Genomic DNA, 17,572 nt, shown 5'->3' with positions numbered 1-17,572 from the left:
TTTCAGGTTTTTACCTAACCTGTTGGAAGTCTATTACAATATCTTGCCCCAGAAGAGGCCAAAATAACTTTTGCACCAGATTTTTTCCGTTTGGCGTGATTCAGTGTCATATAGCCCAGAAGGCAATGATCACAATGAACGTATCTGCTTAATTTACTACAGTCTACAATAAATTGAAATCAAAGAGTTCAAACTTATGAAAGAAAGACACCAGCATTACTAAATATCTAATTTTAATTTAAAATAAATACTCATACACAATACTTTTCACTGACAATTAAAAAAAAAATACATTGGAAGCCAAAAAATTAAATTAACATGTAAACACTAATACACATTTATTTAAATATTGTGATTTTAAGAGCGGAGCATCAAATCAGTACTTAACAATATGTTAAGTGTGAGCAATTCAAAAAAAAATTTATATAAAATTTTCCTATGTACAAAATGAACCAAGCAGTGAGCATTAAAGATAATCACAATCAATTACTTCTTTCTAATTTATAAATAGAAATGAATAAAGGAAAGATAAGGCAGTATGAAAAAATGGCACATTAGAGAGAAGTACAAAATTGAAATTTGTATTATTTGGAGCAGAATTATTTATACAATTGTGATTTTAAAAATGTGGGAGATGCATCAGCAATACAAATGGCAACGAAGCACACGATTATAAAAACATTATAAAACAATTATGAATATTTTAGTGATTGAAATGAAACTAAACATTAAAATTCAATAAATGAACTCTACCATTTGTACATGAATATGCAAAAGCTTTAATCTAAGTAAACAATGGTTTAGTTTTTTATACTTTTTTGTATCTTTTTCTTTGTTTTGTTTCTAAAGAAATATTAAAACATTTAAAACTACATAAAAATACTTCGATTGAAAAATATGTCAAATGTTGATTCTTGCTCGGATGTAAAATTTTACTTGTTTCTAGTGATAACGAATGGTTGGTTAAACAAAAAGGCCAATTGATACTTTTCAAGTTACCAAAAATTAAATATTAACAAAAATAGCAGGGTCTTGTGAGCTGAGGAAGGGGGGTTAGCACATGAACATATAAACTATTTAAAAATATAAACTTTATCAATTTTCATCATAGAAACAAAGAAATTAAGTATAAGAAATGCAATAATTCAGTTATGAAAGAATGCTTAAGTACATTCATGTGCAGGAAAAATATATAAGAATATAAAAATAACATTTTCTACACTGTAAAAGAAATAATTCATATTGGCCTTTATAAAATTAGCCTAAATATTTACATAGCATTTATTTGAGAGTTTGAAACATTTAATACAAAAAGTACTTTATATTTAAATACCACATGGAATACACTTCTTCCTGTCTTAAGTCTGTACAGTAAGTACAATATTGCACAACCAAATGTAAACGCTACTGCAATCGGGTATTTTCGCGGAAAAGTTCTGGAAAGCAACCACAGAGGTGAGAGAAAGCAAAATAAATTTCACACTGCACTTTGCTTGAGCAAAGAAAGCTGACTTCCAATTTCTAATGGGTCTTGATCATCTTTGTGCGATGGGAATGGCGTTTTGGCACAAAGCTCTGCTTCATGCCGAGTTTGTGGGGAAACTACAGCTACAGGGACTTTAATACTGTTGTTGCCTAAAGGGAAAATAAACAAAAAAAGTAGCAAGCTAGCCATGCATAAAATAATCATGCAAATATTTAAGTGTTTCTCTGCCTGTAGCACTTAGGTACACGGTGATGGGGGGTAATCACCCGTAAACAGTTTTAAAAAAAATCAATAATAAATGGATAGGGAAGGGGAGAGGGGGGCATTAAACCAATAATCGTCATTGTGAGATGCTACCAAAGTTTAATTTTTTTTTTTCTTAAAGCAGTAACCCTAACAGTAATCACTTGCTTGTATAACTTAATTTTTCTTTGTATGATTCACATGGCAAAACTTCCATATGTGACCCTGATAAATGATTTGGTTACTTACAAGTGAAGCAAATTCTAAATAACACAATTTAATGCCAGCTTTAGATTTGAAAAGCAAGACTAAAGAAATTGTTTCGATACTGAATGCAAAGAAATTTTTTGGCTGGCAAAATGAGTTATGCAAGTTGGTTGCATTCACAGGCCCTGTGAATATATTAGAGAGAATCAAATGAAAATGAAACAGTAGTCACAGTTTGGGGTATATGTGTGCGAGCCTAATAAAACTGTCTTCGGAGGTAGAGTGGGACCTGGGGGGGGGGGGGGGGGGGACGATTGAAGGTTAAACTCTCCCTTACTAAGCACATGCAATTATGAGTATGATTTGGCATTCAGGTAGCAGAGTCATGCAAAAAGCAATCAGTCTGTATCAGGTTTGCAACTACAGAAGTTGGAGTTAATCAGTTTTCAGTGGCAGAAGATAAAATTACTGAAATGCATCAGCAACTTAAAATAGTGCAAGGAGAACACTGCTCAAAGAAATAGGACCTCTGCAGTCACTGTTAATGATTTGTGTGTAGGGCTGGCACATAAGGGACTGTGTATCTGCGAGGGACAGGAGTCATTGAAAACTAATTCCTGACCCTTAAATAAATGAAAAATGATTACTGATCCTGTTCTGTATCAAAGAAATTGGATTCTTGAACTCGCTCTCATCGACTTACTTGTGTGTAGGACTGGCACTTAAGGGACTCGCAACCTGGTCAAATTCATCTCGTCAACAGAGCAAGGACGGATTCAAGGGAGAGTTGATGGGGGCGACTAAAGGACTAGAGTTCAAATCTCCCTCCCGGAATCTTTTCGAAATCAAAGTTTCAAAAAGACCATTTTAAACCATCTTTAGCGAGGATAGGCAGCTATCTGGCAGTTGCAAAATAAAAGTTTTAAAGATGGAAAAAATGGGTTCAGTGGCTTTCCTCCAGTAATTTTTTGAAGCAATCAAAAGCGTAATTTTAGACTACCTTTGAAGACCTTAGGGGGAGGGGCTTTCAAAGCATTCCTACAGACTTATTATGAAATTGCAGTTCTGAAGCACAATTTTAGAATACCGCTTTCAACGGAAAAGGAAGGAATAGGTTTAGGGAGCTCCTTGGCTAAATCTCTGTATTTTAATTGCTTTAGATAAAAATGCTGTGGCAGCCTCCCCTCTTCCTTCAAGCATGTATAAATCAGATACGTAGTGGGAGAACTAAGTTAAAAAATCAACCGCCCCTTCCTTGAAAAATTTCTGTATCATCCCTTGCAATAGAGACACTTTGATGAATGAGGTATACATAGACCAGATTATCCCTGCTAACAGTCGATGTGTTGAGTCTCAAACCTGATGCAGATTGATTAATTGCATTTCAGGTGATTATGCTACCTGACCAAACTTTATAAGCTTATTGAGGCTAGGTTAAGGCCATTCTTTAATAGTTTTTTCTTTTTTTTTCCTTCCACCTCCCACTCTGCCTCTACATAGTTTTGTTTCACACACGTAAACTAAATTATGACCATTCCATTTCTATTTGATTCACCCAAATGTAAAACAAGAGCTCTTCAATTGATTAAATTTCAATGTTTCAATTGTTTCTCATCTGACAGCTATTTAACTCCGTAAATCCTTCAGAATTGAAAAGCAAACATGAATTAGCATGTCTATTGCATGAACAAAAGAATCTTCATACTTTGGGATATACAGGCGGAGGAACACACAAATAAACAGAAATCATGCATACTCAAATAGAACAAAACTAAAACTGAAAAAAGATAAAAGCATGGGAAAACTACAAAACAGATAACAAAAGCCTCATATTTGTGTACTTTGAACACAAGTGAAACTCAGAGCTCTATTGAACTTTATACTCAATCTTAATTATAAGGTTATGTCAAAAAAAAAACATAAATAAATAAATAAAGCAAATAATTTGGTACAATGCAATGATTGGGAAAAATGGCTTACAATATGTCAATAAGTATAAGATAAATGAGAAAGTATTATTGTATTTCAAGAAAGAGAAAAGACAGAATAGTACATTACAATTTAACAATTTAAATAGCAACAACGACTCAGCATCCAGATAAAATGCTGCAGATTTGACAGAAAAAAAAAGTAGTAGCCAAGGTACATCTTAGATTAAACCTTAAATAAAAAGCTTTTCTGCAATTAGCTATTTGAAAATTTACAACTGATTTATATTTATATATATATATATATATATATATATATATATATATATATATATATATATATATATATATATATATATATATATATATATATATATATATATATATAGCCCTAATATTGAATTTAACTTAAACATATAAGCTTTTAAATACATGTCTGCAAAAAAATATATATATATAAAAATAATAATCACTATGCTGACATAGTAAAGTTTGTTGAAATTTTAATAAAATTAGTGGTTTTTTTTTTTTTCAAATAACGGAAACAAATAGTTTTTTTTTTACAAAAAACAACAGCAAACAGAAATTTGTCTCATAGAAAGCATTACTAAGGTTTTCAAGTAAATGGTTATTAAAAAATGAAATATTGTAATTAATTCAAAAGGTTTACGAAATTAATTTCATAAATTGTGTAAGTTTCAGCATTATATAACTTTTCTGTTCTCTTTTCGCATTCTTTTCCCCAAAAGTTCAAACACAGATTTAAGCTTTATTTACAGGTTATAAAATATATTGGGGTTATAAAAAAATTTCATTCAATATTTTCAAAATTTTAAGACTTATTTTTTCTCAAAAAACAAAAATATTATAAATTCAAAATAGATTTATGTTAAATGTTTTACATTCAATTTATATTTTCTGATAATTTTGTGATCAATTAAGGTTTAAAGAAGTAAGTAAAAATGTTCATATTCAACTATGTATCAAATTAAAAAGTAGGCTTAGTAATAATTTGAAAGTACAAACTGTATATCAACAGGACATTTGAAAAATCTACAAAAAAAGAGCTGGAGGTTAAGACAAAACAATCAAGGAACAAAAAATTAATTAACACATAAAACCTAAAAATGTTTTTTGAGCTTTCTTCCAATAGCAAGAGTTGGAAAATATAATAGTTGATAACTTAAATATTGTGTCTGGTACATGATTATAAGGTACCACATTTAACACCCAATTCTCCCCTCCTTATTACAAAAACATTGAATAATGTCTAAAATAGATTAATTATGCTTTCCATTGCAGAAAATAAACCCTCTCTGATAAAATATGTCTTGTATACCAGTTTACCTATGATGAAAACTAGGATGGTACAAGCAAGAGATTTGAAGTCAAAAATTAAAATTTGACCTTTTAAAATGTCTATATATAAAAGCTTTGTAAAGTGAGAAGACTTTTTACACAGAATTTTCAAAAATAAATCTGATTCGTTTAGGAGATAAAGTAATGAAATTTAGTATTCAATAGAGTAGATCGCTAGGCTACTTTTTTAAACAATGATCAAAACCGTAATGTTTTTAAAAGTTTTTAAGCCATGAGCAATGTTTTAAAAATTAGTGACAACACCACAAATGAATGCAAGTATGAAGAATATATATAGGTTCAAAGGATATACTTTCTTCCTCAATGTGAAATAACAATAAAGATAAATATATTTGATTTTATACTTTTACACTGAGATAGAAGTTCCTCCACTTTAAACTAAATATATAATTTTAAAAATATGCATTTAATTGTATTTTAACTAAATTGTGCAATTTTCATTTCCTTGTCCTTGAGTACAAAATTTTTCAATCACTTCATAATGGTTTTGGTTTTTAATATGTAAACAGTATCTGTGGTTTAGAACTTATCAAAAAAACACCAAAATTGTGATTATATCATGCTAATGACATCAGTTTATAAAAGGGCTGCCACGATATTTGCATTTAGCATCCGCAAGAAATCTACGCATTACACTGCTGTTATTTATAAGCAGGATGAACCTGTAGACCAGCATGAGACACTGCTTCCTCATTTCGCAAATTCAATGCTTTTGCTCGGAAATCCAAAGCTTTCACAACTTGACTATGCTGTCTCCACACTTCAGGATTAACTACTCAAGAAAATGTTATGATTATGAACACAGATTAAAAAGTATCAGAGAAATGCTCTTCCATTAAAGATTATAAAGCAGTTTTACAAGAAGCAAAGTGGTTAAACAAAAATGCAGGAAAAGGACACTCAGAGAGAGAGAGAGAAACTACAACAACACAGTAGATTTTACGTTAATAGACAAAAGAGAAAGAAAGATCATGAAGGGAGAGATAAATACTAGGGCTACTAATTTTTTTTTTCATTATTTATATTTTAGTGCTGTGAAACAAATATTACAAACATTGTAAAAAAAATATATATTTCAGGATCTATGTGCTTTATTAATTTAGTTTACTTTTTAATGGTTGACAAAGATACCATTTTGTTTTGCAAAACATATAATTTTAACTTTGTACCTTTATTTTCAGTATTCAGAAGTGAAAATGCTTTATGGAACAGAAAAAGCAATTTAAAAATTGAAGCAAACAGAAACAATCATGCTAATTATGTATTAAAGAGAATTTTAAAGAAAAGGAAGACTTTTTATGAAACTAATATTCAACAACAGAGAAGGGGTAAGTTACAGTCCATTGAACATGATGAAAACGTTTAAATTCGGATGGAAAATGTAAAAAAAAAAGTCTGTCTATATAATAAGTATTTATCCAAAGGGTTTGAAAAATCGAGTGGCAACTGTACTTACAGTAAAAATACATAAAATATTCTCTCAAATTTTGAGGCAGTACATTTTAATAACTTCCAACCTTGAAGGTTTTTTAACATAAACATAATATTAATATTCAAATTTCAATATGTAAGCACACAAATATAAAAAAAAATTGCTGAAAATATAAAATTTCAAACTGGAAAATTATTATACCAAAAGAAAACCAATTTTATGCAATATTTGTCCTACATAAAAACTGTTTTCGCAGTTTATTCTGTAAGAAACACATAGTCTTACTTTTCAGCTGCAGCTACACTAATGAAAAATGGTAAACAAAAAATAAATACAATGAAAATTATAAATTAAGAAGGAAAATTAAATATATATATATATATTTCAATGATTACCTGTATCGAAAATATACTTCTTGTGGCAAGGTCAATTATGAAGGTCTTAAAACGCATTTATTATTACCAAGAATGAGTTTTACTTGAATGGTATTAGGAAGAAACATTATAATTGGTAATGGTTCTGCCAAAATGTTTCAAGGCATGTAATAAAGTATTGAGAAATAATTATGATAGGTTATCACCAACACTTCATAGATAGTGAATTTCACTACTTCATAGGCGTAATCAAAAGAGAAAAACTTGAAGAAAAGGTACCTCTTATTATGAAAATAAGACTTCAATTTCAGAAATCAATTACAATCAGACATCAATAACAATACCAACAACACAACACTCAAAGTATTTTTTGTTTATATGAATAAAATTAGCAACACGTAAAAAAAAAAAAAATTGGCTACAGAATTTTCGGCAAGAAGCAATCTTGTCCTGAATTTCAGCTTGTCTTAAGCTACATATATCTAATTTGAAAATTTGCCCAAAATATCTGGATTTCTTCATCACATCCACCGCTAAAATCAATTGTAAAGGAGAAAATATATTGAATATGACTTCAACAGAAATGATTGCTCACATCAGTACTCTCAATATATCAAGTCAATCAATGATTATGAGCTCATGAAAATGTCCACTGAAAACTAGAAAGTTCAAGATGTTGCCTTGTTTATAAGTTCTCCAACAATGAAATTACTCATGAACTGAAACTATGTTATATGGAGAAAAAGAGGTCCAGGAAAGATGTTTTTATTGACAGAGATTCGAGTGAATAGCTATACACCAAAATGGGATAGCAAGGAAATTCAGGCCGCAGGTTGGCTAAGACCTTTATAAAATGATAGTGTAAGTGTACCTGTACTCAGCCAGTCTCCAAAAGTCAACCAGAATGACATAAAACATCTTAGAAAAAGTAATGTACCAGGGGGTCCCAAAAGAAACCAGACTAATGGTGCAATGCCAATCCTAGACGTAGTAGAGTGTTCTCCAGCTAGATGTCTCAAGTAGAGACCTTCACAAACCAGCTGTGCAAGTGGCGTCAGTTTTGTTGACAACGTCTGATCGTAGTGTTGGTTTTCTCAGATGTTGTTGCCTTCCGCCTGCGAACTCATTACGGCAGATTTAAAAGAACAAACTCTAAGCTTGAAATTTTGCTTCCTGCTTGAAGTCCTGCTGGAATAGCTTACCCAATGCATCAACAAGCTTTCACGAACGATGCTATGATCCGTACACAAGTTTTTGAGTGGTTTGGGCGCTTGAATGTTGAAGATCATGCTAGCTCTGAGCGTCCTTCAACTTCTCGAAATGATGAAAACGTTGAAAAAATCCGCCAAAAAATCAACAAAAGTCGTCATTTTACGATTGACGAAACTTTAGAATAAACAAGATTGAGTTGGAGCTCTCGCGGGCGATCAGAAGAATGGTTCCTTCACCATGATACCGCTCCTGTACACACAGTCTTCACCATTAACCACTAATTGGCCTCTCAAGAGGGTGACCAATTGTTCTTCGACCCCCGTATTCGCAAGACCTAGCCCCCTGTGATCTTTTTCTGTTCCTGAGGATGGAAAAAATCTGAAATGGAGCGTTTTGATGAAGTAGAGACTAAAAACTGCTTCGCAACAGGCACTGGATATGGTCAAAGTTAAAGAGTTCCAGGGTATACCGATGCGATTCCTCCAGTTGTTTGCTATTTCGATGCAGTGTGTGGGGTCGATCTAGAAATTCTTTCCCAGACCACACTCATCGTGAGAAAAACATGTTACGCTGGTGTTTTATATCTGTCACCGGAATGGGAGCTGGATAAGTATAAGACCACTCGTAAATACGGCTTTTGCTCCCCTTTTCTGAAATATTCGAAATGAGATCTTCAGAATAGCTGAATTTTATCCGGAGCTGGACATTTGTTGTGAACATAATTTTCTCCGTTTGGTGTGATATGATGTCTGTGACACTATAGGGAACCTTTTTCAACCACCCTGTCAAAGCAGTTGAAACCTCAGACAGCAGAAGGAAAACATCTTAACGCATTTTGTCAACATCGTCTGACTGTTGTAAACAGGGGTGCATTCCCCGCCAAACGAATCCCCGTATATAAGAGAAAAGAAATAGGTCAGAGAGGGGAGACACTCGTAGAGCAAAGAGCTGGGGAGCCACGGATTTTGGCTCTTGTAGTTCAAAAATATCTTTGTAACATTAAATAATCTGTAATTTGTAACATAGCTGTAAATATTGATCGCATTAAACGTCTCCAAAAGACCATGTATTCTCTTGTTATCTTTACATAAGAGGTAAAAACGGTACAAGGGGATCTTCTAACAGAGGAAAAAAAGAATTAACAAGAGTATTGCATCTAAGGGTGAACACTTTGAATGAGACTAAAGAAATTTTGTGAATAAACTGATATATAAATAGTTTAGATCAAAAATCCAGTTATTTCTGGGTCCCCCCTTGTATATAGTTTGAAATCATATATGATACATCTCAACATTCATTTCCTTATCACTAATAATGAACTAATAGCAGTAGGTTGAGGGTACCTTTTCTTGATGGAATGAGATATTTTATTTTAAGCAACCCTCTTATTCTTCTTTTTACTTATTTTTTAATGAACAAGAAACACCATCCTTAAATGGCAAGTGCTCATTTGTTTTTCATTGTACTGCAGATCTGTATGACCTTAAATCTCAGTGGGATGACTATTGGATTAATGAAAGTGAAACAGCCGACTACTAGGGTCACACATGGCCGAGCATTGGGGGGGGGGGGGAATTATGAAAACTGTATCATTTATTCGTATTAGAGATAACTAAATTTTCAAAATAAAAATGTTGCTATTTCTGAAACAATTCAAGAGACATAGTACTAGAAATGTGCAGTCGAAAGTTTTACAATGTTTTTATTGTTGATCTGATTTCAGAAATTTGTAGATGAGCAATCGAGCTCTTAAATCAAATGTTTTAATTAAAAAAAAATAAACCCCTTTTTTGACTAAGTTGTGTTTAAAGGGGAGGGCCAACCATGGGTATTGATACCACTTCCATTTCCAATAGTCAGCTAAGGTATGCTGACTACTGATACTGAGCTGTTTATTTGATTTACCTAGTAGTTAGTGCTAGTCTCAATATTGCTTTTGCTCATTACATACTAATTTTAAAAATATTGAAATACGATGACTTTAGATGTGGTTAAGTAAAAATTTCATCTCAAAAGGAATCAGTTCAACACTTTATTGTTTCTGATGTTGATTTTAATTTAAGAGTTTTCTAAAAAGGGTTTTGTGAGTTCAGACAGCAGATATGTCAATGAAGTTCAAACACTAGCCCTTTTAGTGACAATGCAGCAGTGATTTAATGATTAGTTTTTATTAAATCTTCATTATGAAATGAATGATTTGATTCTTAGGGTGCATGTTCGAAAATGAGTAAATATTCCACTAGTAAGTAAATAAAGGGTATTAAAACTACAATTACATTAGCTCAAATAGTTCCAAAGAGTGAAAAACTAGGGTTTAAGTTTTCTATTACTCATTATGCTAGATATTGTTATGCTTTACTAAACGTCTCAGAAGTGGATATTCCATTTTGGCTGGATGTTTTAAGTATTGGTACTCCTTCATGCCAAGTATAAAATTTCTTTTTTTTTCTTGAATTAAAAGATAAAAGCTACGAAGAAATTGAAAATTTAGTTTTAATTTGAAAATACTGAAATAATTAATTTTGCAAGTATAATGATGTGTATATAAGTTCACATCGAATTTCATTAAAATTCAATCACTTTTATCCCATTAGTTTAATGAAAGTGAAACACCGAGCAGTGGATCATTTGCTTGCATTCGAGACAGCTAGATTTTCAAAACAGAAATGCAATTTCTGAAACAATTTACGAGAAATAGTATCAGAAATGCGCAGTCGAAAGTTTTACAATGTAACCGTACGCCCCGCTTAATCAAATATCATCGGTTCTAAGAAATATTATTCGATTAAGCGGGGTGTTTGATTAACAGGGGATATTTTTTATCTTGCAGAATTGACAACATTTGTCTTGAAACATAATGCTAATAAATCTATTGCAATATAAAGCAAATCGTTAATGTTATTGGTAAAACTTTTTTGAAATAAGCTTAATGAACATCAAAATAGTTCACCTTTCACATTTAATATTTATCAATTTATTATCTTATAAAATGTGTATATTTCTTTGTGGTGTAGTTATTGACTGCACTATTTATTTATTTTTTTGTAACGGTAAGGACAGAAATTTGATATAATTTTGGAAATATTTTGATGGAGTATGAATGTTGTTTTTCTTGCTCGTTGTTGGCGAAAACTATTACTCTATATTTTTTCGTCAATATATGTTCTTACTTAATTTTTTTCTAATTCTCAGCAGAAATATTTGCGAAATCTGATCACTATTATTTGATACCATTTACGAATGAAAAACAAAAACATGCATTCCGATTTTTCCTCACTATTATAATTACACTAAGGTGAACTATGTACATCCTTCCATGCAATTTCAGCCCATAAGATAAAATTACATGGTGCAAAAAATTATTCATTCCAAAAAAAAAAAAAAATCAAAAAGCATGAATATAGGTATTAAAAATTGTGTTTGCCTGGAGTGATATGAATAAGACTACTGAAATCTACTCTAAAACAGAAATATCAAATGAGATTAAAATATTGAAAACCAAAAGAGCTATAACTTTAAAACTAGCTACAGAAATTAGCAGGAAGGATACATCAAACATTTAAAGTTGGAGTATGATTGGGTGTAGGATCAACACGGAAAAATTACTCACCAACTGTGATCCAAGCTGAGGCAAAATGTAAATGTTTTGAAGTTAGAGACATAAAAGCATTGTTTCCTTCTAAATTTAAATATCTGAAAACAGTACCAGAGGCCCCAATTTCGCTTCACTCAGTCCAATTCACTTGATTCCACATGAATCAGCATCGTAGATAACTCAGTAACAAAAACTGAAATCTCCATTCATTCGGAATGTCTGTGAAAGAGATTTCAGCCCGTGAATGTTCAGCTGAAATCCTTCACAGACATATCAAATGATAGTAGATTACCGTTATCGTTATCAATTGAACTAAGGTGCTGATTCACCAGCAGTGAAGTAGACTGGATTAAATAAAGCGAGACAAGGCCCCTAAAAGCTATCCTAACTCATTTTTCAAACTTAAATGACCGGGGAAAAAAAAAAGCCATGTTTTTAGTTAACTTTTCCCCAAAAGCATTAGGATCATGAAGCTCAAAGTAATGAAATTTATGAGCAGGAAAAGGAACTAATTTTCATTTTTTTTCAGATAAAAAACATTTATAACCATCATGTAAAAATGTTTTGAATTGTGTTCAGGAAATTAAAGGGAAAAATGAATCTGGAAAATACTGATGTTGAAAATATTGTCAGAATTTCAAAGAAACATGTCTCAGCTTTGAAATTATCTGCACATCAAACAACTTAATTTTACATTTTAAGACTGCAAATTACTACATTTGCGTCAATGTTTTTACATAGTTCATAAAAATGCTACATTTTCAATGTACCAAACCGATGTAATGTGTTGTTTTGATCCCGGTTAATGGAATATCCCGCTTATTAGAATATTTTTTCGTGGCAAAATGGCTATTCTATTATGCGGGTTCGACTGTATATATATATAAATTAAACAAATTAATAAAAGTAAAAAGGAAATTACCATGAGGTCCTGGATTTTGGTAGGAACTTTCTCTAAGAACGCCACGATAATTTCCATTAGCAGAGTGGACTGAGCTTTTTGGTCCATATGCAGCAGCTGCAACACTTTGGGTGGACTTTTGCTCTGTTGTAACTATTGTGTTGGGCACTGTTGAGACAATACCCTAAGAAAACCATTTATAATTAAAGCAAACAAAAAGTGCTAAATATGACAGTCATAAGTTAAAGAGCAGATCAAATTGAACATTTCACTGCAAAGAACCAAAATCCTAGAGCAAATTATAATACATATGGAATTACTGAAATTCCTGAAATAATTTCTTTGGGATCAATTAGAGAATGCCAAATACATGAAAATCCTACAGTTGCAAATCATTCAAAAATCTTAGCTACTAAATAAATGTAAGAAGATAAAACATGTAGTAAAAGCAATACAAATAAAAATTTTCAGTTTCTTTCCAATAAAGTTTAGTTTCTTAATTTCACACATGAATTTAAGTTTTTGTATTCATAACTACAAATATTACAGATTTCCCAAAAGCATGAAATATGATATTACCTTAGAATATCCAATAATATGAGCTGACACACTGAATACTGAATATGAACAACTCTGCCACTTTTTGTGAGAAAGTTTCAGTTAGAACTGAAGCAAAATTTAAACCATTGAAGTTCAATTTTTGAGCAAAAGAGTCTCCCTTTAAAGTTTCATTTCAGGATAGGATCAAAAATTTTAAGGTTGTGGGAAAAAATAAAGGTAATATTCGGTGACTTCAACTTATTGTTTTTTAGATATCCATGAGACACAAAAGTTATACACAGCGATTCCAAATAGAAATAGTTTTCTCTTTTAACTTATTTGCAGCCCCCCCCCCAAAAAAAAATCTTCAAGCAGTCTATTCTAAGAGTTCTCATTTTACTTAGTTCATAATTGCACACACAAGCGATATTACACAACTGTAGACAGGACTTTCTTTCCTGCAATACTTTCGAAACAGGAGTTAAGATTGTTTGGCTGAAGTATTTGGAACGCCATGCTGTTCCAAATTTTTGTTCCCAACCAAAAACATTACATGTATCCTGATTTTTTAAACGTATAATGGTTTCATTCTTACACAACTTTTAATTTGTCAAGAAACTAATGGCATCTGACAAAATTATGATTTTGTTCTTGTTCAAGCTATTAATTTCTAAGTTAAAGAAAATGAACATTTTTACTTTTGACTGCGCTCCTTTAACTGTTCCGTAATGGCAATGCTGACTCAACTGACCATCTTCAGTGTAAATGCCTCTTCTGTCAATGAGGCTGAGGAAAAAAAAAATTGATTAAGTTCATTACAGTCTAAAAAAAGGTAATATGTAGAAAATTAAAGCATCTACTTTTTGCACAACAACAACTGAGAAGGTAAATAACTACCAGATTAGAAGAAGAAAAAAACTCAAAAATAAACCACAGACAACAAACGTACAAACCAAGTAAAAATGATCAAAAAACAAATTGAGTAGTTATGTAACAAGCTTACTACACAACTACTCTAATAAAGATAACTTAATTTTCATTTTTCAATCTCAATTTATAATTTAAAGCTCTTTCATATATATCATAGTAGAAACATTGTTTCTCAGAACAATTTTTGTGTCTTTTTTTAAACCCACATTTTCTGCCTTCAATTAAGACTATTTGTTAGGCATAAATGCCTGTTAATAACAACAGTAAATACTCCTATCTCATCACCTCACAACAACAATAGTAAAAGAATATGTCTTTCATTACTTACAATGTATTACCAATCATTCTGCATGATGGGGGTAAAAGAGGCTTATCAGCACTCATTCGCATTGGTCGAATCGACCAAATGTTTGATTTCACTTTTGTCCACCTGGGGGAACTCAATAGTGGATGACGTCACATGGAAGCTTCTAGACGGAATCTGATAGCACGTGTGCTTAACGATAGCAGTGACGAGTGTCCGTTCACGTGACTCGGATATGCTAATGACCCGGGGGGATATTTAAACCGTTCGCGGCTTATGTTCTCGCTCTTTGATTACCTCTCGTCGTTGTAGGCGGTCGCTAGATCGGTATTCGAACTTGCTTGTTCGTGCCACTCGTCCTTCTTGAATATGATGAGCTTGTGTTAGCTTATTTCCCAATGGGTTTTTTCGTTGAAGTATTTAGTCGATAGTCATGAAGTTTAGATTTCATCATTGCCGTATTAGTTATCTCGTGCATTAATAGCACATAGCACGTTGTGTGCATAGTTTGCTGCTAAATAAGAGAGAGATATATAATGATTACGTTTTTAGTACATTTTTATCTATTACAGAATGTTTTAGCTATTTACATTATCGTTTAATAAACATCATTCAAGTTTGAAATAGTTTGTTCGTCTTATTTCAGAACTCACTCTGCAAGTATTAAAGGAAATATTGAGGAGATATTATTAGATTAGAAATTCTCCCCAACACTATTCATACTTAATCAACTGAAACATTTCCCCTCCCTCTCTCAGCCTATATTAATGTTAAGTAATCCAGTGTGCTAAAAGTTTTAGACTCGGGCAACCATGTCGCTTAGACAAGTAAGAAATAACAACGTTTAATAGCACAAAATTGCAAATTACTGCATGCACATATTTCGGGGATACAAGGAACCCCTTTTTCAACGCAAATTAAGTGAGCTTATGAAAGAAAACACATTTGTTGAAGCAGGGTAATATGGAATACCACTTACAATTTTATAAATAAGTTACCAGGTTTTGGGAAAATATATCCAAATCACCTTTTAGGGAAAACAGAATCGTTGCAGACAGGTTTTACTGTACTATGATTAATATCAATGTTCAAGTCACATGTTTGCTAGCAGATAAAAATGCTTTAAAATTTTATTGCAGAAACCTCTTGAAAATCAAAAAACACACTTTGTTCTTTAGCATGAGGTACAACAGCAACAAGAGGTCAATTTTCAATGCACTACATCATGGGAGTTGTTTTTGAGTAGTTCATAATATTTCCAGGTGATATCAGTTCCACACAGAGCTAGAACCATGGATCTCATCTGATATTATATTTTAAACTTAAAATAAACTTTGAGGCAAAGTTATTAATGAAACATCTCACAAAGCCATACATAAATATAAAATCTAAAATTATAATTTACATCACTTTACACAGTACATTTTATGAATCCATCGAATTTAGTCAAAACTAGTGCTTAACTCTGTTGCTGCTACTGTGGCTTTTGGAGGGTGTACAATGGGGTTTTTTCTTCAGTCAAAAGCACAACTTTTAATCGCTGAAATTGATAGAATGAGTAAAAAAAATAACATGGACCCAGATAATACTTTCATTTTCCCAATAGTCATTTTTTAATTAATTTTTTTACATGTCCGATTTTGAAAACAAGGCCTGGTCTTTAGGACATCACAAATGATGCAATTTGGCGCATCTTTCTACCATGTTTCCACATTATGATAATCAAGAAGCGAATTAAATATTTGCTCTACGTTTGCTATCAACCGTATTGTTGCCAATACACGTGAGAAAAGATGCAAATTAAATATTTTGCCTTCTGAATGGCAACACTGAATGGCATTTCATCATTTGTGATGTCACAGGACAGAAATGTAAGCAATGAAAGTGCACCAATTTAAGTAATTTTTTTAAAAATATTAAATTTAAATAAATTAATTAAAAAATGGTCAGATTCTATGTTTTTAAGTGCTCTTTCAGCAAAAAATACTTTTAAAATTTTGGAAACGACCCCATTGCCAGTATTTGCTACAGCTGTTGTGGAACAGCAAAAGCTAAATGCAAATAAAGTGAAAGATTTCAGGAAGACTAATATTCATAATGTTTACCACATACCTTGGATAATTGGGTCCACAAACGACGGAGCAGAAGTTAACTATTAGTGACCCACTACTATAAGGGTTAAACACATCCTGCCCTCTTTTTGTAGAAAAAGAACCTTTTATCTAACGAGGAAATAGAAAAACACAATTACTTTTTAAAGCAGTTAAATATAACATTACCTATATAAATATTTTACGATCAAAACACTGAAGTTAAACAAAATAAGTTCTCATAAACTTCTTTAAATGCTGGAACCTTTTGAACTGACATTTGAGACCACTTAGTTCAGGGAGGGAGGGGGGGACATGCTCCTGACTTTGGGAAAAATGTATTCATCTGTACAGATATGTTGCCTTTAAAACGCCATTTTTAAAACATACCCTTTTCACCTTAGCCATAGTAAAATTTATATGGACAGGCATGGCTACTCATTACTATTCTGACCATTTCTGCACCAGGCAACTTTGTTCACAGGATTTTTGCCATATCTGTACCTCTCATCATCTCTGCAGCAAAGACTACCAAAAGTTATTTACTTTTAACTAACATTAATAGCCACTTGTATATTAACTTTTGTTGAATCTTTGCATAAATCCTTCAGATACAGTAGTCATGCAAAACAAGAAAAATGTTCGATTTTGCCGCACACCTGGAGCTATACAGTTAAAAAATAATTAGTACCAAATTTGATTTTATTCCTTGCATTACTTTTTGAGTTAGGGGTTGTCCATAAAAGATGCCACTTTTTCAAAACAAATTTGACTCCCTTCATCCTGTGTCATTGTCTTTCAGAAGTATATTTTTATATTTAAAACGTATGATTTCACAATTTTTGTTCAAAACATCATTTGCAGACGTCCTTTAGAGTAGCAAGCTCACAAAAAGTGATAATTCACATGCAGAAACAGATAAACAATTTAAAAAAATGTCCAAAATGTAT

General features: G+C 31.9%; 1 protein-coding gene across 1 annotated transcript in view; it reads right to left on the bottom strand.

The window, feature by feature from the left end:
- Positions 1-315: 315 nt before the first annotated feature.
- Positions 316-17,572, bottom strand: part of LOC129227300 (palmitoyltransferase ZDHHC18-like) — a 37,351-nt gene continuing 20,094 nt past the window's right edge. The window contains exons 9-12 of the mRNA XM_054861837.1: positions 16,645-16,754; positions 13,997-14,084; positions 12,780-12,942; positions 316-1,635 (exon numbers count right to left, since the gene is read on the bottom strand). Of these exons, the coding sequence (XP_054717812.1) occupies positions 1,478-1,635; positions 12,780-12,942; positions 13,997-14,084; positions 16,645-16,754 (519 nt within the window). The 3' untranslated portion in view covers positions 316-1,477. The remainder of the gene's footprint in view (positions 1,636-12,779; positions 12,943-13,996; positions 14,085-16,644; positions 16,755-17,572) is intronic.

The sequence above is a fragment of the Uloborus diversus genome, chromosome 8, assembly GCF_026930045.1.
Source record: "Uloborus diversus isolate 005 chromosome 8, Udiv.v.3.1, whole genome shotgun sequence".
Taxonomy (NCBI): Eukaryota; Metazoa; Arthropoda; class Arachnida; order Araneae; family Uloboridae; genus Uloborus; species Uloborus diversus.
This window is presented reverse-complemented; position numbering and strand designations above follow the sequence as displayed.